The 27,003-nt window shown below is 39.4% G+C and overlaps 1 protein-coding gene across 1 annotated transcript; it reads left to right on the plus strand.

Annotated features, from left to right (window-relative positions):
- The first annotated feature begins 16,399 nt into the window (after window positions 1-16,399).
- Window positions 16,400-25,842, plus strand: FAM216B (family with sequence similarity 216 member B). Its single transcript, XM_066383713.1, has 4 exons — window positions 16,400-16,484; window positions 20,814-20,925; window positions 23,362-23,482; window positions 25,563-25,842. The coding sequence occupies exons 2-4, from the start codon at window positions 20,827-20,829 to the stop codon at window positions 25,745-25,747; spliced, it is 405 nt and encodes a 134-aa protein (XP_066239810.1). The 5' UTR covers window positions 16,400-16,484; window positions 20,814-20,826; the 3' UTR covers window positions 25,748-25,842.
- The last annotated feature ends 1,161 nt before the right edge of the window (window positions 25,843-27,003 follow it).

Here is a 27,003-nt window from a genome sequence, read left to right on the forward strand (position 1 = left end):
TCCACTGTGCCACCACAGGTCAGGCGAGGACAATTAATTTTATTCTATGAGAATATATAGGATAGTCTAGAAAAAGCTCTTTAACATATTAAACAAAATGTAGTTAAGAAAACAAAGTACAGTAGAATGAAACCTGGTATGACAGAATAAAAACCTTAGTTTTAGGCACCTTCTGACATTGACCTGCACCAGAGTCTGTCCTAGAGGCTCCGTAACCCACACGCCAGTGGCCCGCTTTAGTCAACACGAGAGCAGGATCCAATTAGCCTCACAAGTGGCATATCCAAAGGGAGATTTTGACAGGCACCAGAACTGCTGAGGCATATTCTGCCTAGTGTGGTCAGTATTCGCACAGCAGTTTGTATAGTGTGGTCAGGGTTGATCCTCAGAGTCATCCAGCTTGAAGAGAAGATCCCACACATGAACAAGCCAATAGCAATTAAGACTCAATAACAACAGGAGGGCTTACAAACCACACAAGAAACATTCCTGTAGTACATAGACACAGACAATAGTGTGGGGATCGCAAGAAGGAAAGGAGGTGGGAGGAGGTAAAAGGGGGTAAAGGGTAGAAAAATGGTGGTGGAATGAGATGACTTTGGGTGATAAAAACAATACAATATACAGATTATGTGTTATAGAATTATACCTGTGAACCCTACATAATTTTATTAATCAATGTCACCTGAATAAAAAAATAAAGTGTTAATGTATTCAGTTTCAAAGAAAAGTCTTAGTTTCAACAAACTTAGACTTAAATCTTGTCTCTACTCTTTATAATATATGTAAATTGTCAAGTTACTTCTCAAAGCCTCAATTATTTTCTTTATAAAACTACTATAATAACACTTAATTCAAAGCATTAATAAAAATAAAAAGAATAGGTTATCTTAAGCTCCTCGCACTTTCTGGCACATATAAGACACATAATAAATAGTAGTTCCTTCCTCGTCTTATTCCCTGTCCCTGGATATGTGAAGCATAAAAAGACAATTACCCGTTTAAAAACACTACATCTTGATGCTTTGATAGTTTAAGAGGTATATAGAACTATATAAAAACCTCTTCTGGATGAAATCCCTACCTTGTGGCAGACCCTGTTGACATTGTTCCTTACCTATCTAAAGCCATTGACCTCTTTCTGTCTGGACAGCAGCCCTCCACATTCAAATTTAGATAAATATCCTATGGCTTCCGGGAAGGTCCACCCAGACCTTGGTTTAAGAGTTGGCCTAAACCCAGTCCTTTTATGGCACCTTATATCACCTCTTAGCAAATCTTTACTCCATCTCCTTGACCTCCCTAAGAAAAGTTTCCTTTTTCGTTCTATTGATTTTGGATTTCGAAGGTAACAGAAGTAGGAGTGTGCCAACCCCAAGCCGAGGCTCTTCTTTCTCAGGGAGCTTCTGGCCTTGGTCACAATGACATATGCCCTTGGGTTGCGCAGGGCTCTTAAGAAAAAGAGCTACATGGAGCAACTTCCCTGGATGACCTGCCAGCTTGCAGCCTGTAGCAGGGCCCTCCCAGCTGACCTGAAGATACATGAGAGAGAAGTAAATGTGTATTCCTGCATGTCCTTGAAATGGTTTGTAATAGCAACAATGGACTGATTGACGGGCTTCTGAAGTATTGATTAAAATCAGCTGAGCAACTTCTGAGAGAGAGTTTTCCTCTCTGATAAGAAGATAAACTCTAGGCTTAGTGCTACATCTTGACTTTGATTGAAGTAGCCAGTTTATGACCATGAGGAGAAGGACAAAAGAATCACAGACATCAGCCCAGAATTACTGACCCAATACCACCACCCACCACCACCTTGTTTCACTTTTGGTAAAGTGGCAAGAATAAACCTTCTTTTTTTTTTTTTTTTTTTTTTTTTATGTGCCTTGACCATGGGCCTTCAGCAGACTGAGTAACCAACCTTCTTTATTTAAACCAAAAATTTGTTTGGCATCTCTGTAATACACAGCTGAATGTTTCCTATGTGATACATGTCAAAATTGAAACTCAGAATGACTTAACTCTAGGGTTTTGGTTTTAATAACATAAGCTAACATATTTGACAATTCCAAGAATTATTTCTGGTTAATAACCAGATGTTATGTATTATATTGTTATTTGTGACTTCACTGGTTCATTTAGTCAGCATGACCTGCTAATTCATCAGATGCTTAAGCATTTAAGATGCTTAAGTTCCATTCAAGGAACTGTATTCCCCATAACTATAGCTTCATTTCTTTCTTTTTTTCTTTTTTTTTATTGATTTTAATTTATTGTGTTTATATAGATTCTAGTGTTGCCCTAAATGCATCCACCCTCCCCTGTATTCCCCTCAAAATCTCCCTTGCCCCCCTCCCTAAAGCGCCCTCCCCCCTTCCCTTCAGCTTTATCCCATCCTATCATCCCCTTCCCTCTGTCCTCTTTTTCTCTGGTGTCTTTGATCCCGCCTCTGTCTCAATTCTGTTCCTCAGTTCACATTGTTCATTGGATTCCTCAAATGAGTGAGGTCACATAATATTTTTCTTTTTCTGCCTGGCTTATTTGACTTAACATAAAAGTTTCCAGGTCCGTCCATGTTGTTGCAAAAGGTAAAATTTCATTCTTTTTCATGGCTCCATAGTATTCCATTGTGTATATGTACCAAAGCTTTTTAGTCCACTCGTCCACTGACGGACACTTGGGCTGTTTCCTGATCTTCACTATTGTGGACAATGCTGCCATATACATGGGGGGGGGGTGCATTTCTCCTATTCAAACAGTGCTACGGTGTTCTTGGGATATATTTCTAAAAGTGATATAGCTGGGTCAAAAGGCAGTTCGATTTTCAATTTTTTGAGGAATCTCCATACTGTTTTCCACAGTGGCTGCACCAGTCTGCATTCCCATCAGCAGTGCAAGAGGGTTCCCTTTCTCCACATCCTCGCCAGCACTTATTATGTGTTGTTTTGTTGATGAGCACCATTCTGACTGGTGTGAGGTGGTATCTCATTGTGGTTTTAATTTACATTTCTCTAATGATTAGTGATGTTGAGCATTTTTTCATATGCCTATTGGCTATCTGTATGTCCTCTTTGGAGAAGTATCTATTCATTTCTTTCACCCATTTTTTGATTGGATTGTTTATCTTCCTGGTGTTGAGTTTTAGAAGTTCTTTATATATTTTGGTTATTAACCCCTTATCAGACATATTGTCAAATATGTTCTCCCATTGTGTAGTTTGTCTTTTTATTCTGTTCTTATTGTCTTTAGCTGTGCAAAAGCTTTTTAGTTTGATATAGTCCCATTTGTTTATCCTGTCTTTTATTTTCCTTACCCATGGAGATAATAGGCAAATATATTGCTGCGAGAGATGTCAGAGAGCTTACTGCCTATGTATTCTTCTAAGATGCTCATTTATGGTTTTACAGCTTACATTTAAGTCTTTTTCCATTTTGAGTTTATTTTTGTGAATGGTGTAAGTTGGTGGTCTAGTTTCATTTTTTTGCAGATAGCTGTCCAGTTTTCCCAACACCATTTGTTGAAGAGGCTGTCTTTACTCCATTGTATGCTCTTACTTCCATTGTCAAATATCAGTTGTCCATAAAGGTGTGGGTTATTTCTGGGTTCTCTGTTCTGTTCCATTAATCTATATTTCTGTTCTTATACCAGTACCAAGCTGTTTTGAGTACACTGACCTTGTAGTATAACTTGATATCAGGAAGTGTGATACCTCCCACTTTATTCTTCCTTTTTAAGATTGTTGAGGCTATTCGTGATCTTTTTTGGTTCCATATAAATTTTTAGAATATATGTTCTATATCTTTGAAGTATGTCATTGGTATTTTAATTGGTATTGCATTGAATTTATAAATTTCCTTTGGGTAATATAGACATTTTAATGATGTTTATTCTTCCTAACCACGTGCACAGTATATGCTTCCATTTATTTGTATCTTTCTTGATTTCTTTTATCAATGTTTTATAATTTTTTGAGTACAAGTCTTTGATCTTCTTGGTTAAATTTACTCCTAGGTACTTTATTGTTTTGTTGCAGTAGTGAAGGGAATTGTTTATTAATTTCTCTTTTGGACAGTTCATTGTTAGTGTATAAAAATGCTTCTGATTTCTGAGTATTAATTTTATATCCTGCCATCTTGCTGAATTCATTTATCAGGTCCAGTAATTTTTTGACTGAGACTTAGGGTTTTCTATATACAATATCATATCATCTGCAAATAATGATAATTTTACTTCTTCTTTTCCAATTTGGGTGCCATTTATTTCTTCTTCTTGTCTGATTGCTGTGGATAGGACTTCCAGAACTATGTTGAATAAGAGTTATGAAAGGGGGATATTAAGGGGATTGCTTTTTAATATTTGCCCATTGAGTATAATGTTGGCTATGGGTTTGTCATAATGGCCTTTATCCTGTTGAGGTATTTCCCTGCATTACCACTTTGCTGAGAGTTTTGATCATAAATGGGTGCTGGATTTTTATCAAAAGCTTTTTCTGCATCTATTGAAATTATCATGTGGTTTTTCTCCTTCCTTTTGTTTATGTGATGAATCACACTGATTGATCTGTGAATATTGTACCAGCCTTGCCTCCCCAGAATAAATCCCACTTGATCATGGTGTATGATTTTTTTCATATATTGCTGGATCCAGTTTGCTAATATTTTGTTGAGGATTTTAGCATCTAAATTCATCAGGGATATTGGCCTATAATTTTCTTTCTTTGTGTTGTTTTTGTCTGGTTTGGAATCAGAATTATGATTGCCTCATAAAAGGAGCTTGGAAGTCTTCCCTCCTCTTGAATTTTTTGAAATAGATTGAGAAGGATAGGAGTTAGTTCTTTTTGAATATTTGGTAGAATTCATTTGTGAAGCCATCTGGCCCAGGGTTTTTGTTTGCTGGGAGTTTTTTGATAACTGTTTCAATATCATTTTTGTAATCAGTCTGTTTAGGTTTTCTGATTCTTCCAGATTGATTTTGGGAAGATTATATGTTTCAAGGAATTTCTCCATTTCATCTAGGTTGTCTAATTTTTTTGGCATACAGTTTTTCATAGTGTTTTCATACAATCTTTTGTATTTCTGCTGTGTCCATTTTTACATTTCCACCCTCATTTCTAATTTTACTTATTTGAGTCCTCTCTCTTTTTTTCTTGGTGAGTCTGGTTAAAGGTTCATTGATCTTGTTTACCTTTTGAAAGAACAAGCTTCTGGTTTCATTGATCCTCTGTATTGTTTCTTTAGCCACTATGTCACTTATTCCCACTCTGATATTTATTTTTTCCTTCCATCTAGTGCTTCTGGGCTTTACTTGCTGTTCTTTTCTAGTTCTTTTAGATGCAGGGTTAAGTCGTTTATTTGAGCTTTTTCCAGTTTCTTAAGGTATGCTAGTAATGCTTTCTTTTCAGTACTGCTTTTGCTGTGTCCCATAAATTTTGAGTTGTTGTATCCTCATTATCATTTGATTCTAGAAATTTTTTTTTCTTCTTTGATCTCATTCTTAACCCATTTGTTATTTAATAACATGCTATTTAGTTTCCAAGTGTTTGAGTATTTTTTAGTTTTTTTTATTGTGGTTGATATCTAGTTTCATGTCATTGTGATCAGAGAAAGTGCTTGATATGATTTCAATCTTCTTAAATTTGTTGAGACCGCTTTTTGCCCTAACATGTGGTCTATCCTAGAGAATGTACCATGAGCACTTGAAAAAAATGCATATTCTGCTGCTTTAGGGTGAAAGGTTCTGAAGATATCTATTAAATCCAGTTGATCTAGTGTGTCCTTTAAGTCTGCTGTTTCTTTGTTAATTTTCTTTCTTGAGGATCTATCTAGTGATGTTAGTGGGGTATTGAAATCCTCTACTACTATAGTATTGCTGTTGATCTTGCTCTTTATATCCATCAAAGTCCGCTTTATATATTTAGGTGTTTCTATATTAGGTGCGTAGATATTTATAATGGTTATATCTTCCTGTTGGATTACTCCCTTTATCATTATGTAGTGACCTTCTTTATCTCTTACCATAACCTTTGTTTTAAATTTCATTTTGTCTGATATAAGTATTGCTATCCCAACATTTTTTTCATTTGCATAAATACTTTTTTTCATCCTTTTACCTTCAGTCTATGTGTATCTTTTGTTTTGAGGTGTGTCTCTTATAGACAGCATATGTGTGGGTCCTGTTTTCTTATGCATACAGCTACCTTATGTCTTTTGATTGGATCATTTAATCCATTTACATTTAAGGTTATTATTGATATATAGTTGTTTCTTGCCATTTTATTTTTTTTTTTTTTTTTTTTTTTTTTTTACTTTTTTTTTTTTTCATTTTTCTGAAGCTGGAAACAGGGAGAGACAGTCAGACAGACTCCCGCATGCGCCCGACCGGGATCCACCCGGCACGCCCACCATGGGGCGGCGCTCTGCCCACCAGGGGGCGATGCTCTGCCCATCCTGGGCGTCGCCATATTGCGACCAGAGCCACTCTAGCGCCTGGGGCAGAGGCCGAGGAGCCATCCCCAGCGCCCGGGCCATCTTTGCTCCAATGGAGCCTTGGCTGCGGGAGGGGAAGAGAGAGACAGAGAGGAAAGCGCGGCGGAGGGGTGGAGAAGCAAATGGGCGCTTCTCCTGTGTGCCCTGGCCGGGAATCGAACCCGGGTCCTCCGCACGCTAGGCCGACGCTCTACCGCTGAGCCAACCGGCCAGGGCGCCATTTTATTCTTTAAAGCTGTATTCCTCTTTTGCTATATTTTGCCCCCTTTGATCTGTTTACAACAAGCCCCTTAACAGTTCTTGCAGCATTGGTTTTGTTGTAATGAACTCCTTGAGTTCTTCTTCTTCTTCTTTTTTTTTTTGTCTTGGAAGCTTTTTATTTCTCCTTCAATTTTAAATGATAGCCTTGTTGGATAAAGTAGTCTTGGTTGCAGGCTCTTGTTCTGCATTACTTTGAATATTTCTTGCCATTCCCTTCTGGCCTCAAGTGTTTCTGTTGAAAAGTCGGATGTCATCCATATGGGGGCTCCTTTGTAGGTGATAGCCTTTTTTTCTCTAGCAGCTTTTAATATTTTCTTTTTATCTCTTGCCTTTGGTATTTTAATTATGATGTTTCTTGGTGTAGATTTCTTTGGGTTTCTCTTTAATGGAATTCTCTGTGCTTCTTGAACTTGTGTGACTTTTTCCTGCATTATTTAGGAAGTTTTCAGTTATGATTTGATTGAACAAAGTCTCTATCCCTTGTTCTTTCTCTTCTTCTTCTTCAGGAACCCCTGTGATGCAGATGTTATTTTTATTCATGTTGTCACAGAGCTCTCTTAGAGTTTCCTCAGACTGTTTGAGTCTCTTTTCTTTTTGCTGCTCTGCTTCTGTGTCTTTGTTTATCTTGTCCTCTAACTTGCTGATTAGATCCTCAGCTTCATCCATCTTGCTTTCAATTTCTTCCATTGTGGTCTTCATTTTTGATATTGTATTTGTCATTTCTTACTGATTCTTTTTTATTATTTCAATATCCTTTTTTATTCTTGCTATCTCTTTATTTAGGTGTTTGTTATGACCATCTATTGTTGTTCTAAGATCTTTGAGCATCCTAACAATTATGATTTCATTTTATTTTATTTTATTTTGTATTTTTCCGAAGTTGGAAACGGGAGGCAGTCAGACAGACTCCCGCATGCACCCGACCGGGATCCACCTGGCATGCCCACCAGGGGGCGATGCTCTGCCCATCTTGGGACATCGCTCTGCCACAACCAGAGCCATTCTAGCGCCTGAGGCAGAGGCCACAGAGCCATCCCCAGAGCCCTGGCAAACTTTGCTCCAATGGAGCCTTGGCTGTGGGAAGGGAAGAGAGAGACAGAGATGAAGGAGAGGGGGAGGGGTGGAGAAGCAGATGGGCGCTTCTCCTATTAATATTTTCTTTTTATCTCTTGCCTTTGATATTTTAATTATGATGTTTCTTGGCCGGGAATCAAACCCGGGACTCCTGCATGCCAGGCCAACGCTCTACCACTGAGCCAACCAGCCAGGGCCACAATCATGATTTTAAATTCTACATTTGGTAATTTGGTTATATCTGACTCATTCAGGTCCTTTTCTGGGAATTTCTCCTGATTCATTTGGGTTGCATTTCTCTGCCTTCCCATTTTATCTGTGTATAAGAAGGGTGTGGCCACTGGAGTCCAATGGGTGTAGCCTCTGTATTTCCTATGTGTGGTTTGTCTGCAGCCCTGCCACCCCCTGTACCACTGCCTCAGGCTTTCGGGTATAGGTTTTGGCAGTACCAGCTCGCTGCGGCAGTCGCTGAGGTTTCCGCCTCTCCTCCAGGAGAGGACCTATGTTCATGTGCCCGAGTCTACAAGCTTAGGCCGGCCTCAGCCTTCACCCTTACCCCCTGTGAGTGGGGCTGCATATTGTGCTGGGGCTGCAAGCCTCAGCACTGTGGGCAGGGCTGAGCACCTATGCTCAGCTGCAGGTCTCTGCCTGTTCCTGGGTTCCCGCCCTGCCCCCGCGGGCAGAGCTGTGCTCGCACACCGTGCTGCAAGCCGCAGCTCCTTAGGCTGGGCGGGGCCTCATGCCCGTGCTCAGCTGTGGGTCTCCACCTGTTCCCAGGCTTTCACCTTTCCCCTGCGGGCAGGATTGTAGGCAGGACTGCTCTTGCTAACCCAGCCTGTAGGCAGGCCGGACCACTTTCATGCATCCTCTCCACCCCCACTGGGTGAGACTGAGCTCACTCCACACCTCAGTTGTGGCCGGCCCAGCTTCTGCCCCAGCCAACGGGACCACGCTTCCGCATCCCACCACCCGCCCTCTTGCAAACCCTAAACAGTGTGGGTGGGGGTGCTGCAGCTCAGACCTTAGCACTCAATACTGTATTCCTAAAAGCTTCCTCCTTCTAAGCAACTCTGCTCTAAGTGCTGCAGGACAGCCTGTTCGGCTGGTGTCCTGCTTCCCTTTGCTAGTATTGCTGGTTCCAGGAAAAATATTTACTTTAGATTTGCTGGGTGACTCAGCCCAGGGGTTAGGGTGGCTGTCCCTCAAAGTGTTTCTCCCTGTGCCTCCTATATTACACTCTCTTCCTGCTACTTCGGTCCTTTCATCTCTTCCCATCCCCTGGAGCCCTGGGTGAGTGGTTGTGAAAGAAGTTTTCTGCATGTTCTCTTTAAGAAGAATCCTGGGTCTGAGAAATCTGTCTCTTTCTCACAAACAGTATCCTGACTTGTTTCGCAGCTAAATACTGTCCATATGCTTCTCCTAGGCTCTGGGGCTGCAGGCTGGGGCTTTGTTCCTGGAGCCCAGGATCCTCCCCTCTCTGCAAAACCCACTTCCCATGATTCCCTCTGGGCTGCCGTTTGCTCCTGGGAGCTGGGCAGCCCTCTCTGTGTTTCTGCTTTTTCTACCAGTCTCAGTGTGGCTTCTTCAGTGATCCTTGTTTAAAGAGTCATCTTAGTTTAGTCACAAGTTGGTTTTTCCAGATGATGGTTCTTAAAATTAAGTTGTAATCCACTTTGGTTCTGGGAGGTGGAAATTGGTACATCTGCCTACTCCATCACCATCTTGCCACCCTCAGCTTCATTTCCTTCAGAGACTATTCCTTGAAATATTCCATGTGTAGCAGTCATTATTTCTTGAACTTTTTCCATTTGTTCATCCTCTATGGGTTCTCATCACTCTCCCTGTCTTCGTACCACATTTGGGCCAAAAATTTTATAAAAGTGAGATTCCTATGTAAAAAGGAAGAATAGGTGAGACCAGCCTTTTCCACTGATTAATTCAGAGATAAACTGGTATCACTAAGAGCATAGATTTTGAAGAGAGAATTCCTGATTTCAGATTCTAGTTCTATCACGTTTCAGTAGTAGAAATATGTGTGGGGTGATTGACCTCTTTTTGCTTCCATTTCTTCATCAGCAAAACAGAGATAGTCATTGTACATACCTCCTAGTATTATTAAAGTTGCATTGTTAATCCACTGTCTAATTTTAGATGATATTTTTATTCAATTCCTTTTTTGAAAGATCAGAATTCATATGGGCCTGATCAGTGGTGACACAGTGGATAGAGCATTGGCTTGGGATGCTGAGGTCCCAGGTTTGAAACTCTGAGGTTGCTGGCTTGAGCATGAGCTTATCCAGCTTGAGTACAGGGTCACCAGCATGAGCATGGGATCATCAATGTGAACCCACAGTTGCTAACTTGAACTCAAAGATCTTTGGCTTGAAGCCCATGGTCACTAGCTTAAGCAAAGGGTCACCAGCTTAGCTGAAGCCCCTCTACCTCATCAAGGCACATATGAGAAGCAGTCAATGAACAAATAAAATTGATGTAATTATAAGTTGATGATTCTCATCTCTCACCCTTCTTCTCTCTCTCTCGTTAAAAAAAAAAAAAAAAAAAAAAGCAATTCATATGGAAAGTGTTTTCGTGGGCAAAGACTCTGTGAATTTGGAAATGCCTGAGCAGCTCTGAGGACTGATGGGACTGGTCTGCTAGTGCCTGTTTGCATGGAGCCTTCCCAAGAAACTTATTAGAAGGTCATTGACTTGGTATCTTGCTAATATTCTGCTTGACTAATGACTAATATCCTGTTTCAGAATTATGACCATAAATCTTTGTGAAACTGAAGCCTCCCCTTATTTAATTAACCAGTACTTCAGATGGGAATGAAACATACCCCAAGGACAGAAAGATTCAAGATGCATGAATTTTGTCTGTGGATAATAGCTGCATAGGAGGGATTTTTTATTATTATTAGGCAATGCATCTGTTGCTTGAGTTGCCTTTTAATGCCAGAGACCAAAGGGAGAAATCACAGACTTCAATTAACCATGGGTTTGAGTCCTGGCTCTACTACTTAATAACTATTGTGTTTCCCCGAAAATAAGACAGTGTCTTATATTAATTTTTGCTCCTAAAGATGCATTAGGTCTTATTTTCAGAGGGTGTCTTATTTTTCCATGAACAAGAATTCACATTTATTTTGAACAAAAAAATCAACATTTATTTATATATTGTAGTCATGTCATCACAAACATCAGCATAACCAGCCAAACCCTTAATTCCATCAAGAATTTCTTGTGACTCTAGTTCCATGTACAACAATCTACCGTTTCCCAGAAAATAAGACAGTGTCTTATATTAATTTTTGCTTCTAAAGATGCACTAGGTTTTATTTTCAGTGGAGGCCTTATATTTCTAAGCTTGAAAAAAATTGCACTAGGTCTTATTTTTGGGAAATGTCTTATTTTCAGGGAAACAGGGTATGCATAGGATTTACTTCTAGAAGACAGTCGCTAATTCCTAATGAAAAATACTTTTTTCTTAATTATAACAATTTTTAAAAATATCCTGGCCTCATGTTTAGAATTGTATATGAACTCTCAGTGTATCTACTTTAGTTCCCTTTGATATTTTACTTCTTCCTTCCATAGAGTTATTTGGAATTATAGAGTCAAAAGTTAAGTCTCTGGACATTTCCTCAGTTATATTCTATTCTAGATTTTTTGAAATCCTGAACTATTTTGAAATCATCTTTCTAAATTGCTTAACATATACAAGGGTGGGGGAAAGAGAGGTTTAGAGTTTTGAGTATATGAGTTTATTCTTGTCTTCTTATTTATTATATTATTTTCAACACAAACACTGTAAACCTACTTTTGTCCACCCCTGCATATGATCATATTCAGCTTTTTCTTTGCTGATGATCATTACTTCTAAGTGTCCAAAATAGTTTCTACTTACTAAAAGTGGCTCTTAGAGGCCAAATTGGAGCTCTAAGTTTTCTCATGTTTGAGACTAGTAATTCCTAAGGTATTGGTATATGTAAGAATTTTGTTTTGGAATCTTGTAGAAATAGACATTTTCTGTGAAAACACTAGAAGAAAAAAGGATAATAAAAGACTAATCAACCCCTACTCCAACATTCCATTAAACAAGATTGAGTCCAATGAACTATGAGAGAGCAGAGTCCAGTCAAGACTGTGTAAGATTCTGTGCGGAGATGCTCAATAATCCATGTGACAAACAGTAACATAGAGTATAAAAGGGATACTTTCTTCATTTTTTTATTGTTCATGGAGGTCTTCTGAAAGCTTGGAGTAGTTAAGGGCTGTGGCTGACAGAGTTATCCCCAGGGGGAGTTCTGAAGCTGAGGAGATCCGGAGAAGGAACAGGAGCAGAATACGAGCAGATAATTTCCTCTCGGGCTCATGCTTGTTGTTGTTGTTTTTTATTAATTTTATTTTTCAGTTACAGTTTATACTCAATATTATTAGTTTCATGTATAAAGCATAGTGGTTAGACAATCATGTTTTATAAAGTGTTCCCCTGATATTTCTAGTACCCATCTGCACCATAGGTAGTTATTACACTATAATTGATTATATTTCCTATGCTGTACTTTGCATTCCCATGACTATTTTGAAATTACCAACCTGTACTTCTCAATCCTTTCACCTTTTTCACTAGGCTCGTGGTTTTCAAGGGAAGTATTTACCTCCATGATGTATAGTAATACTCTGCCTCTTATTTAAATATTGGATTCCTTGAATTAGGGTTTAACCTCATCTTAGATTCCAATCATAGGTCCCTCTTTTTCACTTGTTAATGCCCATGAGGTCACATTTACTCTGCTATTCTATGAAGACATTTTATTACCCATGTTTTAAGCATTAACATGCACTCATATCAATGTCTTAAGCATTGCATTCCGTTGCTTTACCAACGTTTCAACTATGAAATAGTATGCAACTTTTCTGCTGATAGTTAACATTCTATTCTATATAGCAACTAGATGGTGAGTTTTTATTCTTTTTTTTGCAGTTTTAAATTCTTTTGAAAAGTCAAGATAGCTACTCTTTGTGAAAATAATTTCTTTTTCTCAAAATTGCTGATATACATTGTTTTTATAATTATTAACTTTTATGATATTTTTCAAAAATACATATCTCATTCTTCGACACCATTTATAAAGCTAGGTAATTATATTTTATTTTGTCTTTTCTTATGAAATTCCAAACTTCGGCGGCACAAGCCAACGTTAACTGCATATTCAAGTCCTTCAGTCCTCTTCCTGACTTCGTAGACCCCAGAGGTCCCTCTAAAATTTTTATTTATTTTTTTAATTTTAATGGGGTGATATTGATAAATCAGGGTACATATGTTCAGAGAAAACATCTCCAGATTATTTTGACATTTGATTATGTTGCATACCCCTCACCCAAAGTCAAATTGTCTTCCGTCACCTTCTATCTGGTTTTCTTTGTGCCCCTCCCCTCCTCCCACCCCCTCCCTCTCCTTCCTCCTCCCCCACCTTCTGGTTACCATCACATTCTTGTCCATGTTTCTGAGTCTCATTTTTTATGTCCCATTTATGTATGGAATCATATAATTCTTAGTTTTTTCTGATTTACTTATTTCACTCCATATAATGTTATCAAGGTCCATCCATGTTGTTGTAAATGATCCGATGTCATCATTTCTTATGGCTGAGTAGTATTCCACAGTATATATGTACCAAAGCTTTTTAATCTACTCGTCCACTGATTTTTGTTGATGGTGTCCCCCTGTGTAAGATAATGTCATTATCTCTCAGCTTTGTATTTAACCGTCTTTTTACCAGAGTGGTGAGAAGGCTGCAAAATACATTTCTCAAAATCCCTCTCCATCTGGCTTCCAATGAGAGGAGGAAATCGAAACTTAGATACAAGGAGAAGCCATTTTCAGGGTTTCTGCTGCACCTGTGGCAAGGGCAGCATCAACAAGCACATCAATAGCAGCAGCAGGAGCAGCGACAGTGGTGATCACAACTGTGACATTATCAGCTTTGGAAAGAACATATAGGCAAGGATGGCTGGTGACTGGTGAGACCTGAGTTGTTGCTCAGGTCGTAGAGTCTCAATGGAAGCAGCCTCAGGACAATAGTGTTCATGGACTCTCGGTAAAATCAATTTTCCTTTTGATTTCCAGCTCCAGGTGTGATCATATTTATTTATTTATTTATTTATTTATTTATTTATTTATTTATTTATTTATTTATTTATTGTGTGTGTGTGTGTGTGTGTGTGTGACAAAGAGAGAGACAGATAGGGACAGACAGACCAGAATGGAGAGAGATGAGAAGCATCAATTCTTCATTGCAGCATCTTAATTGTTCTTTGCTTGCTTTCTCATATGTGCCTTGACTGGGGGGCTACAGAGTGAATGACCCCTTGAGCAAGCCAGCAACCTTGGGCTCAAGCTAGCGACCTTGGGCTTCAAGTCAGTGACCTTTGGGTTTAAGCCAGAGACCATGGGGTCATGTCTATGATCCCACATTCAAACCAGCGACCCCATGGTAAGCTGATGAGCTTGCACCCAAGCATGACCTCAGGGTTTCAAACCTGGGTCCTCCACGCCCCAGTCCTATGCTTTATACATTGCATCACTGCCTGGTCAGGCCAAGTTGATCATATTTGAGTGCAGCTGCCAATCTTTGGATGGGTTAACCTTTTTACTTTGCTCCTCCAGCTCATTGCAATGCTTTTTGTTGTTTTTTATTTTCTTGTTTGTTTGTTTTTGTATTTTTCTGAAGTGAGAAGCAGGAAGGCAGAGAGACATACACCTGCATGAGCACTAGGGGGATGATGCTCTGCCTATCTGGGGCATTGCTCTGTTGCAACTGGAGCCACTCTACCACCTGAGGCAAAGGCCATGGAGCCATCCTCAGCACCCATGCCAACTTTGCTCCAATGGAGAGAGAGATAGAGAGAAAGGAGAGGGGAAGGGGTAGAGAAACAGATAGGTGCTTCTCCTGTGTGCTCTGGCTGGGAGTTGAACCTCGGACTTCCACACACCAGGCCAATACTCTACCACTGAGCCGACCAGCCATGCCTGTTTTTGTTTTTTAATTAAGTGAGAGGCCAGGGGGCAGAGATAGACTCCTGCATGTGGCCTGACCAGATCCACCTGGTAAACACCTACCAGGTGATGCTTTGCCCGGCTGAGCCATAGCTTCGTTGCTCAGCAACCAAGCTATTTTAGCACCTGAGGCCATGGCCATGGAGCCATCCTCAGTGCCCAGGCCAACTTTTGCACAAACCATTGGAGCCATGGCTTCAGGAGGGAAAGAGAGAGAGAGCAAAGGAAAGAGGGGGAATAAAAGGGGGAGAGGAGAAGCAGATGGTCACTTCTCTTGTGTGCTCAGAATTGAACCCAGGACTTCCACGTGCTAGGCTGACACTTTACTGCTGAACCATCTGGCCAGGCCATTTCAGTACTTCTGTAACAGATTCCTTACATCAAATTCCCTCTCTACTGAACACCTAGGCCTGCTTCTGTTTTTCTGATTGGGTGGGGACTAATGCATGTTGTTATGAATCAGCATGTGCAGGTAACAGTCAGTATATGTGGTATGCCCCAGAAGGCATTTCATCATATATGGGAAAACATTCAAGGAAACCTCAATTGATAATGTCAACTCTGCATTCTACTTTTCTTTATCTCTCAATAGAGAATCAAAGAGCCTCTCAGATTCAGTGAGAGGTCTTGTGGTATTCATGGGCATTTATCCACTCATGTTTATGCCATATTCATTCCCCAGAAGATTTGCATTTGAATAATTGAAAAAATGCAAACTTCTTCTGTCAAGTCCTTTCTTTCTTCTTTAGGCTATATAATTCATAACTCTTATCTCCCTGTGTTTTCTTCCTCTTAGCCTTCCAAGAATTTTTAGTTTGTTGTTTTCTTTTGGCTTTTTTTTTCTTCTATTTTCTCTAAGAATTTTTCATCTTTGCAGATAAAGCTGCCATGCAGAAAGAGCATTCTCAAGAAAGAAAGGAAGTCTGTAGTAATAATGTTAGCTTAGAGGAAAGAATAAGATCGTTCTCAGGAATCAGGTTAAAATGTGAGGCATCAGTGTGGCCGGAATCTTGTTTCATAGGTTCATTATCATTGTATGTAACAGCTATACAAGATTGAATATGGAAAGTATCATATACTTCCAAAAATTAAGAAAGAAACATTATCTTAAACTATGTAACAGTTCCATAGGTTACCACAGTCAAATTCATACCTGCACCTCTATAGTTAGGTTCCTTCATCATTCTAAGCAATGAGGATGGGGGCTACTAACTCCAACTCTGAGAAATATTTATCTGACAGTAATGGCTTGCTGTCACCATGGCTTACTTGACCTTTAACATTCAGCCTCTCCATCTCCATGCACTTTCTTTCCTGCATGTCTACATATAACACAGATACAATAAACTTAGATGTTGACACTTGATTAGACACAAAATTTGGAAGAAAAAAAGTTAAACTGTGCAATTGAATGCTGTCCAAAAGCAGGAAAAGGCATGAGGCCAAATTCACCCAGCTCCTTGTCTCATGACATGATGTTGCTTGGATATCAGCTTATCAACAGATTTAATTTTCACCTTAGTCACTGCAAGAGGAAAGAACCCTTGCAAAATTTACATGGAATATGAATACAATCTTTTAAAAAGGAGACTATAATTCAAGGTAAGTTCCTTTTAAGCAAGCATGTCTTTTTATTTCAGATATAAGTTATTTTGTAAATCTTCTTCTTGAATTCCCCAAGCATTTTAATCAAACTTGTTCAGGTACAGACCACTTGAATAGGTAAGAAGGGTGTTCTCAGCAATCGCTCAAGAAAAGCACACATCAGTTATTGCCACAAGAAATATCATCAGTCATTTTCTTATACAATTTAAGAAAAGAAGGAATCTTTCCAGCTTTGAAGAATATTTATGCTCTGCTCTACAGATCTGGAAAATGGGAGAAGAGATATTGAGATTATTTGAGAACACGATAGACTATAGGCTTCTATCACAAAGAATATTAAAAGAATATATCTTGGTTGGTGTAGTTTCTGGAGTGCATGTTAAAGAAAAACATTATTAAATAAAATATTTATAGTTTAATTTATAAGTTCATATCATGGAAGCAGGATACAGGGAGGTGTTGACTGATGTTTTCCTAACATGTTTCTCTTTTGGGGTACCTGAGCCTCAGCTCTGTGAACTTGACATAGTTTTCTCACACGCTAGAATATACTTTTTTCCTTTTGAAATTTTTCTTTCTTTTGAAACTTTTTTTCTTTTGAAATCTTTTAAAAATATTCTATTATTTTTATTTTCAATTATAGTTGACATACATAATTAGATAAGTTATAAGTGTACATTCTGGTGATTAGACATTGCATAACTTGCTAAGTGAGTATTTAAAAAAACTCTCACGCCCACCTGGCGCAATACACAGTGACTAGAATATGACTGACTATGTTCTCTATGCTGTACTTGACGTCCCCATGACTGTTCCTTCACAACCTATTTGTACTTCTTCATCCCTTCTCCTTACTCACTCATCCCCCCAACACCTCTCCCATCTGGCAACTATCAAAATGTTCTCTGAATTTATGAGTCTGTTTCTGTTTTGTTATTTATTTTGTTTTTTAGATTCAATTGTTGGTACATATGTATTTATTGTCATTTTATTGTTCTTTTTTTTCTTCTTCTTCTTCTTAAAGAAGACCCTTTGACATTTTGTATAATACTGATTTGGTGATGATAAACTTCTCTAGCTTTTTCTTGTCTGGAAAACTCTTTGTCTGTCCTTTGATTCTCAATGATGTCTTTCCTGGGTAGAGTAATCTTGCTTGTGGGCCCTTGTTTTTCACCACTTTGAATATTTCTTGCCGATCCCTTCTGGCCTGAAAAGTTTCTCTTGAGAAATTAACTGGAAGTCTCATGGAAGTTCTTGTGTAGGTAACTAAGTGCTTTGCTCTTGCTGCTTTAAGATTCTCTTTTGTCTTAACATCTTCTACTTTAATTATGCTTTGTCTTGATATAGGCTTCTTTGTGTTCATTTTGCTTGGGACTCTGGACTTATATGACTATTTCCTCACTTAGTTAAGAAAGTTTTCTGTCATTTTTTCAAATAGGTTTTCAGTTTCTTCCTCTCTTCTCTTCAGCGTGCACATCTTGTGAATGTTGACATGCTTGCAGTTCTCTCAGAGGCTCCTTATCCTACCCTCATTTTTTTGCACTCCTTTTTCTTTTGCTGTTCTGATTGGCTCTTTGTATTCCAACTCACTATTTTGATTCTTGGCTTCATCTACTCTACTATTGATCCCCTGTAAATTATTCTTCATTTCAGTTAGTATATCCTTCATTTCTGACTGGCCCCTTTTTAATGCTGTGGATGTTCTCACTAAGTCATTGAGCATCCTTATAACCAGTGTTTTGAACTTTGCATCTGGTAGATTGCTTGTCTCCACTGTGTTTAGTTCTTTTTCTGGAACTTTGTTCTGTTCTTTTATTTGGGACATGTTTCTTTGTCTCCTCAGTTTGGCAGCTTTCTTGTGTTTGTTTCTATGTGTTAGGTAAAACTGCTACACGTCCCAGGCCTAGTAGAGTGCCCTAATGGAGTAGGTGTTCTGGAGGGTCTAGTGTCACAGACCCCCGATCACCTAAGCTGGGCATTTGAGTTGTGTCCCCTCACGTGTGCTGTGTCCCCCTTCCTCTTATAATTGAGCCTTGATTGCTGTTGGCACATCAATGGTAAGGATTTACTCCCAGGCCAATCAACTGCAAGGACTAGCTGTGACCACTAACCAATGACCACTAGCTGTGACCACCGTGAAGGATTGGTTGTGCAGGAGCCCACCACACAATGGAGGACTTACTTAAGTGGGGCTTTGGCATCCTCTGACTCTGTCCTTGACACCTGTATCACTTGTGAAGGTGGTTGGGTGGTGATGCTTCCACATTGTCTGAAGCTGTCCACTGGGTGCACTGGCTCTGGGGTCCCCCGGGAGGTGCAGGCCAAGTCAGCCACCACCTATGCTCTGCCCGGCCATCTGGCATGAACTACAAAGTGATCTGCAGATGGCAGTTACTTATGCTGGCCTTGGAGGTGCCCAGAAATTATCAAGCTGTGAACCAAGACTGGCTGCAGATAGTGCTGGACCTGGGGTCACATAGCAAGAAACCCAGAATATGCTGAGACCAGACATTACTTGTTTGAAGGATTTTAGGAAAGTTTGAAATATGAGCCAAGACACACAATTCATATGAAAAAGCCACTGAATGGGCCTAAAAGTTGGTTGGGGCAGGTCCTCAGGAAATCACCAGGGTGGGACAAACAGTGTGAGCCAGGCTGAGGGAGAATCAGAGATGGCACTGGCCTGCCAGCTCTTTTGAAGGAGGACTCAGAAAAGTAGTAATGGTTCCTGCCAGCACTATTGTCTGAGAGAAAGCTGTGCCTCTACTCCTGATGCCAGACAATTCACTTCTTCCCCGTATATCCCTGCTGCCTTTTGAACTGTTTCCCCAGTGCTGGAGCTCAGAGGGAGTGAGTCCAAGTAAGTCTATGCCTGAGCCCTTTAAGAGGAAGTACCTGGGACTCCAACAGCCCTCAGTCTCATTCAGTCCAATCCCTGCTTGTTTTTATAGCCAGAAGTTATGGGGACTTTTCTTTCAGGCACTGTGACCCTAGGCCAGGGGGCCTGGTGTGGGGCTGGGATTCCTTGCTCCTCAAGGGGGACTTCTGCACTGGAATATCTTTCCCAATTTTTATTCGTCACATGTGCGTGCGGGACAAGCCTGTTCTGTCTCCCCACCTCCTACCAGTCTCTGTATGGCTTCTTCTTTAATTCCCTGGTTGTTGAAGTTATATTCAGTTTGATTTCAGGTGGTTATGAATGATGGTTGTTCTGCAGTTTAGTTGTGATTTTGATGTGATTGTGGGAGGATGCAAATATTGTGTTTACCTATGCCACCATCTTAGCTGGTAGTTCCTTAAAATACATTTTAAGTGTGTATTCTTGTGTGTACTTGTTTGGTTATGTTCATGAGCATACAATAGAGTAGAGGAGAGAAGGAGCTGACATAAGTGAGAACATGCTATATTTATGATCTCAGTATATCAAACAACATGATGAGGTAGGCATTGTTGCCAAGGACAAAATTCTGAAGAGAGGGGAAAATGCTTGGGATTTCCATTCTGTACCTTGGCAACCTTATTCCATTATGGCTATTATTTGAGTGTTAATTTTTAAATTGTTATATACACCTCAGATTCTAAATCCTAAATCACACTGAAAGGAGACTTACTCATAAGCAGATATGACTTCATATTGTGTCTTTGTCAGGCAAGTGGCAAAAAATGTGGCTAGGCTTTATAATTACTTTTTAGTACAGTGTTATAAAATTGCAAATCTAATTGTGCAAGAAAAGGAAAATGATGTAAAGGTATACTATATTGCCACTAAAAGTCATATTTTAAAGATATTTAATGAGCTGGGAAAGTGCACACATAGAGTATGATTTCCTTTTTCTAAAATCACATAAATGTACACAGAAAAATTAGTAAAAGGAAATCAATCAAATGTCAACAATAGTTATGAACAGTTAGATTGTCGGTTGATGTTTTTCTTCAATTTTCAATTTTTCTGAATTTTCCATAATGACATATATTAATTGTAAAATCAAATAAGATAATATATATTATTTGAAATTATCAAGAAATAACTACTGTGACCTGGTATGGCTCTGCAACCCACCTGTTCGAACATGAAGTAAAGCAGGGAGACATAGGGCTCTGAACTATTCTTCCCATAAACAAAGGATGAGGATATGGGAGAGTGCAGAACTAGGCATCTGGTGAGGACCACTTACTTGGAAACATGTGGGAAATTTCCTTATCCTATGAAATAAATAACATTTATCTTTTTTATATATTTACTTGCTTACTTATTTACTTAAGTACATTCCTAAAATGGGTTGAACAAAATTCAATTTTACGCTATGCTTTGTTGTTCCTTGGCAGTACAGGAGAAAGGATGGGAGAAAAGTGGAAAAGACAACAAAAGCTTCAGGATGTTCCTCAGATTCCTTGCATTCGAGTACCTCGCTCCGCCTTGGCCACTTCATTACTGAAGGTACATCATAGTATTCACAAATAAAAAGACCTTGTCTGTCTTGCTTTCAAGGCTTGAGGAATTTTCACATCTTTGCTTACACAGGATTAGAGAGAACATTGAGCCCAAAGTCACCCCCCTGTGCATGTTGACAGCATGTGTGAGAGAATAAATGAGTGTGGGTGGTCATACCCTACACCCATCCCGGTGATGGGAAACTCTCTGATCAACCACACTCTGGTTCTCTGCCACAAAGCTAGGGAACGTCCTTTCAGTTAAAATAAGTTAAAGCCATTCTCTTAAATACTCTAAAATTTTCAGTTCTCTGCCATGTTCTCAAGGAGGAATAAGCAACTGGATAAGAATATTAGAAATGTTCCTGCTACCTCTTATTTTGGAAGTTGAAAGGTCTACTAAAAAAAAAAAAAAGAAGAAGTAGACTTTTTCTTCTTATTAAATAAAACCATAACTTTTAAGGTTTCATCTTATATAATAGAAACTCCCATTGCATTTTGGAGCTTTAGCTCAAAATTTTCATATTATATTCTACTCAAACATTTGATAAGGCTTAATTAGGAATCTGTTTTCTTCTTCATTATATTATATTTTAAAATATCTAATTTAGACACTGTAAAGCTGAAATAATGTCTTGAATTGTAAAATACTTGGCTTTGCTACTTTCACTCTGAATATATATTTTTTATATTAACTTTAAGATCTCTAGGCTTCAGGAAAAATAACCCTGACTTACATATTTTGATTTCACACAAAATTTCTATCAGATAAAACTTACTTTATTTTTATAAATAATTATCTTAAGTTTAGATGATTATCAACTAGTTTTTAAAATGCTGTTATTGTTTTGAATTTGCTAGCATAGGGTAAACTTATTTTATCGTTATTTTTCTAGAATGTTGATGCCACTATCTCAGTTTCCCCCTCTGCATATAATAAGCACTTAAATATATTAGGCATGTAATAACAACTGAAGCCCAGGCCCTTCTCGTGGTGCCTTCTAAATGGTCTCCACACCAATGACCCATCTTCCTTTAAGCTTGTTCTCCACAGCAGGGGCAGAATGATCATTCTAAAATGCAGATCTTGTCAGCTTACCGTGCGATATTTTGGGCTGGATGATTCTTTGCCGTGAGACTTGGAGACTGGCCTGTGCATTGTAGGGCACTTAGCAGAATCCCTGGCCTCTGCCCACTGGATACCAATAGCACCCCTCCTCCCTCTTATCATTTGTGAACACCGAAAATTCTCCCAGACATTGCCAAATGTCCCTTGAGGGTCAAAATCACTGCCGTTAAGAACCATGGCCTTAAATAAAGAGACCTTCAATCGTTCCTCATTAAAAAAAAAAAAATCTTTAAACTCTTAATGTAGCACAGAAGGTTTCCATGATCTTCCCCTGCCCAACTCTAAGGCCTTTTCCAGCTCAGACTCTATATTCTGATTGAAGTAAAGAAAAGGTCTGCTTCCCAGTATACCCAGATATGTTGTGCCTATCAGAAAAACTGTACCACATTCTCCCTCTGATTAGCCCTTCTTTCTCTTCTAGTCAGGTGGTTTTCAAATGTTAGTGTGCCTGCCTCAGAATTACCTGGAGGATTTGTTCAAGCTCAGAGTGCTGGGCCTCACCCCCAGAGTCTCAGATTCACAGGGCTGGAGCAAGGCCTGAGAATTTGCATTTCTAACAAGTGCCAAGTGATGCTGGTGCCTTTAGAACAAGGTTTCTAGTCCCTTTAAGGACTTCCTAGTCACCTTTAAGGCTAAATGTGTTGATCATCTCATTTAGGAAATTTCCTTGACTGCTTCAGTCAGGTTGTTTTCCTTCAGTTAAACCCTTATCAAATTCCTTATCTATTATTTACCTATCTCCCCTGCTTACTGACAGCCCTTAGCATTAGCGGAAAGTTTTCTTTTGCCCATCTGGAGCCTGGCCTGCCTCAGGACCCGTGTTGATTCTCACGGTCTACCTTCCTCCCCAGGACTATAATAATGAGAACTGAGACAGAGGAGGGATCAAAGGGACCAGAGGAAAAGAGGACAGAGGGAAAGGGGATGATAGGATGGGATAAACCTGAAGGGAAGGGGGAAGGGCGCTGTAAGGAGGGGGGCAAAGGAGATGTTGAGGGGAATAGGGAGGAGGGGGGATGCATTCGAGATGACCCTAGAATCTATATAAACACAATTAATTTAAAAAAAAGAAAAAGAAAACCCTTGGGTGTCCCTCAGCCCAATACTTTGACCTACTTACCTGGATTATTTCATCTTTACGCGCAAGCCAACTACCCCATTGGTTTCCAATTGGTGTGTGTGTGCAGTGAGAAAAAAGAAAAAGAAAGAAGGAGAGAGGCATCTTATCTTGGGGAAAGTCAGTTTTAAATACATCACACTCTTAATTCCATAAACTCCACCAACTCACGTACACCACGGGCTCGGCTCCCACAGGACCTAGGCCCCGGGCAGCAGCGCTATCTGTACAGCATCCTGAGGATTTACAGCCCCAGGCCCCAGTGGGAGGCCCTGCAGACCCGCTATCTCCGCAGCCTTCAGCGCCAGCAGCTGCTTGGTGAGTTCACCACCTGACCTGGATCAAGCACCTCAGGAGGGGCTTCGGCATTGCAGCCGGAAGTCAGGTTTCCTTATACAAAGTTCAACCAAAATGGCCGCTGCCGGCAAGTTATTTTATTAATGTAGTTGATAAGCCAAGTTTAAAAATAATTATTCCTGACAATAGAAAGCAAGATTTTATGAGTAAATTAAGAGGGTTTGAAGAAATCTGAGGATGCATTGTTATAAAATGTCAACATTCTCTGAGAGTTACAGGAACTTAATCTAGTAGAAAGAGCCCTGGCCTCAGGCAGACGGGCCAGGCTCAAACCTCAGCTCAGCCCCTTGCTGGTGGCATCAACTCACAGTGTGGATTTATTCACAACAGGAATATTTCCACTGTTGAGCATTTACCATGTTCCAGACACTGGGCTGGAGGCTCTACATGTACGTTCTCATCTTTTCCCCACTTTAGAGCTGGGGGGAACTGCCGCTCAGGCAGGTTGTGTCACTCAGTCTGGATCACATGGACAGTAATGTCAGTTATGCCCACCATCTACAAAGAGCATGCGTTTCATTCTCGTGCTCTGCTCTCTCTCTTCTAATAAAAACCTCGTGGAGCCTGGCTGGGCGGTGGTGCAGTGGATAGAGCATCGGACTGGGATGCGGAAGACCCAGGTTCGAGATCCGGAGGTCGCCAGCTTGAGAGAGGGCTCATCTGGGCTCATCTGATTTGAGCAAAGCTCACCAGCTTGAGCCCAAGGTCGCTGGCTCGAGCAAGGGGTTACTCAGTCTGCTGAAGGCCCGCGGTCAAGGCACATTTGAGAAGGCAGTCAATGAACAATTAAGGTGTTGCAATGCACAACGAAAAACTAATGATTGATGCTTCTCATCTCTCCGTTCCTGTCTAACCCTCTCTCTGACTCTCTGTCTCTGTAAAAAAAAAAAAAAAAAAATTAAAAACCTCGTGGAATTTTATGAAACACAAATGAAATAACGGTTGTGAAAGACTTCCATGGATCATAAGTGACAAGTCCAAAAAGGTATAAATGTTGTTAAATCTCTTTTCTTCTCAAATATTTTCAGTATTCAGCACCTCTCAATTACACTCTTCTCCTAACTACTGTAGAGCTTTATAGCTTTATTTATTATTATTATTTCTGTAAACTACTCACTTGGAATTAGCACAACTACTTATACTGTTGTTTCTGTACTTGCAAAAAAGAAAAACATGTTTTTTGCAAGTGATTTAATAACACAAACAATAATAGTAGCTATCTTTTATTAGGCTTTCCTATTTGGCAGCTACTGTTCTAAACACTTTGCATGTATTGTCTTTTTTAAAACTAAACATGTCTACATGGTAGATGCCTTTATAACCTACATTTTACAGAAGAGAAAATTGAGACACAGGTAAGTTAAATAACTTGACCAAAGTAATATAACTAGTAAATAGTAGAGCCAGGATTCAGCTAGTCCTGATGATTGTTTGACGTGTTCCAGCAGCAGCATCTAGTAGCTTTGTTTGCAGAGTGAAGTTATATAGAAACCAATAAACCTAGAAGCAGAATAGTCAGTGTTTAGTGCACACAAAATGCACCTGTGCGTGTTATTAAAATGCAGATTTCCAGGCTTAACTTTCTGAGTTTCTGACCCAAAAGGTGTTTGGAGTAGAACCAGAAATCTGCATTTTTAAAAAGCATTATTAAAAGCTTCTTAGCCGGAAGATTGTGCATGTGGTCTGCAGACTGCACTTTGAATACACAGAGAGACTGAATATATTGTCTCTGGTTTGAACAAAGTTTTGATACTGAAGATAAGGAATTCACATGAAGATTCTTCATGGCTAAGGTCCCTCTCCAAATGATCTGTCATAATAATCAATGACTATGTATCTATTAATTCACTAAATGATAAATGCAAAAAAAGAAAAATATACTTCCTGTCTTTAAAAATCATCCAATCTGAGTGTGCTAAATGCAATTATTTCTATACACTGCAAAGTATAAGAAATTTTGTGAATCTGAATATTTGCCGTGTTTGCCTATTTGTTCTGTGAATTTGTTGAGCTTGAAGTTCCTCTCAATTTTTCCCCCTAGGTTATATTACTCACAAGGAGGCCTTGGCTTGTGCTGCTGTACTTGAGGATTCAACCAAGAAAGCCTTAGCCAAGGAAGCTTCTCAAAGAACCATCTGCAGGAGGGCTTCAGCCATGACAAGGACATGGCTGCCAGCACTTCCTGTATCTGCAGTCCGACCCAGGGCCCAAACTGCAAGGCTCTGATCCCTCAGAAACCAAGACTTTGCACAAGCTCTGAAACAGGCAGTTTGTAAACGTACCCCAGCTTCTAGTAAGTGCTTAGTGTATATTTGTTGAACAAGCATAAATAAAAACTTCTAATACAAATATCACAACTAGAAATGCTCTTTCCCTCTCATGCATATTAAGTTTTACCAGCAAGAGCAAGTTTAGAGGTTTAAGAGCAATGGAACTGAGTAAATAGCCTTTCACTTCACATATCATCTATAAAGTAAAATGACTTTTGAAGCTTTCAAGGTAAAAAGCTTCCTTTGAATTAAAACCTCCCAGAGAAGTCCCAAGAACAGTGAAAGGGAGCAAGTCACCGGAGGGTGTTAGGTTCTCTATCACTGGGTATCTATTCTCTGAAAGCTACCCACTGCACGTATTGAAAATACCCAAACCAACACAGAGTTAACATTGAGCATGCAGGGCTCTGAAGCCATACCTTCTCAACCACAACTGGACTATGCATTTCCATGTCTTCCTTCCTCTCTTTTTCCTCAAAAGCAATAGCAGTCAGTTTGGTCTTAAATCTTCTAGTTATCATTTGACTCAACAATCCTTTTGCATTATTTTGACTTGGACTTATCAACCTGCCACAGCATGATTATTCTACATGCTCTAATTGACCTTCACATGGGTAAGAGAATTCATGCACACATCTGCCCTGGCAGTTAAAGTTACACTCTCAGTAGTACAAGAAATAGCTGTAAAGAACTAATTTCAAGTATAACATTTCCATGGCCCTGATGGTTTTAAGTAAAGCACACAAGACTATGCAAACAAGCAAAAAATAAGGTAACAGCTGTTTTTTTTGAAAACATAAACAAGATTGACAAATCTTTAACCAGATTCATCAAGAAAAAAAGAGAGAGAATCCAAATAAATAAAAACAGAGAGTAACAGCTGACACAGTGGAAATACAAAGGATTGTAAGAAAATAATACCAACAACTATATGGCAACAAATAAGACAATCTAGATAAAATGGACAAGTTCCTAGATACATACAATCTTCCAAAACTGAATCAGGAAAATAAATAAAATAGTGATGGATGGAGACTTGACTGGGGGTGGTAAACACAAAATACAGTGTACAGAAGATGTGTGTGGATTGTGCACCTGAAACCTGTATAATTTTGTTAACCAGTGTCACCCCAATAAATTCAATAAAAAGGAACTTAAATAAGTCAACAAACAAGTGTTGGCAAAGGTATGGAAAAAAAGGAATCTTCATAC

Source organism: Saccopteryx leptura, chromosome 4 (genome assembly GCF_036850995.1).
Source record: "Saccopteryx leptura isolate mSacLep1 chromosome 4, mSacLep1_pri_phased_curated, whole genome shotgun sequence".
NCBI lineage: Eukaryota > Metazoa > Chordata > Mammalia > Chiroptera > Emballonuridae > Saccopteryx > Saccopteryx leptura.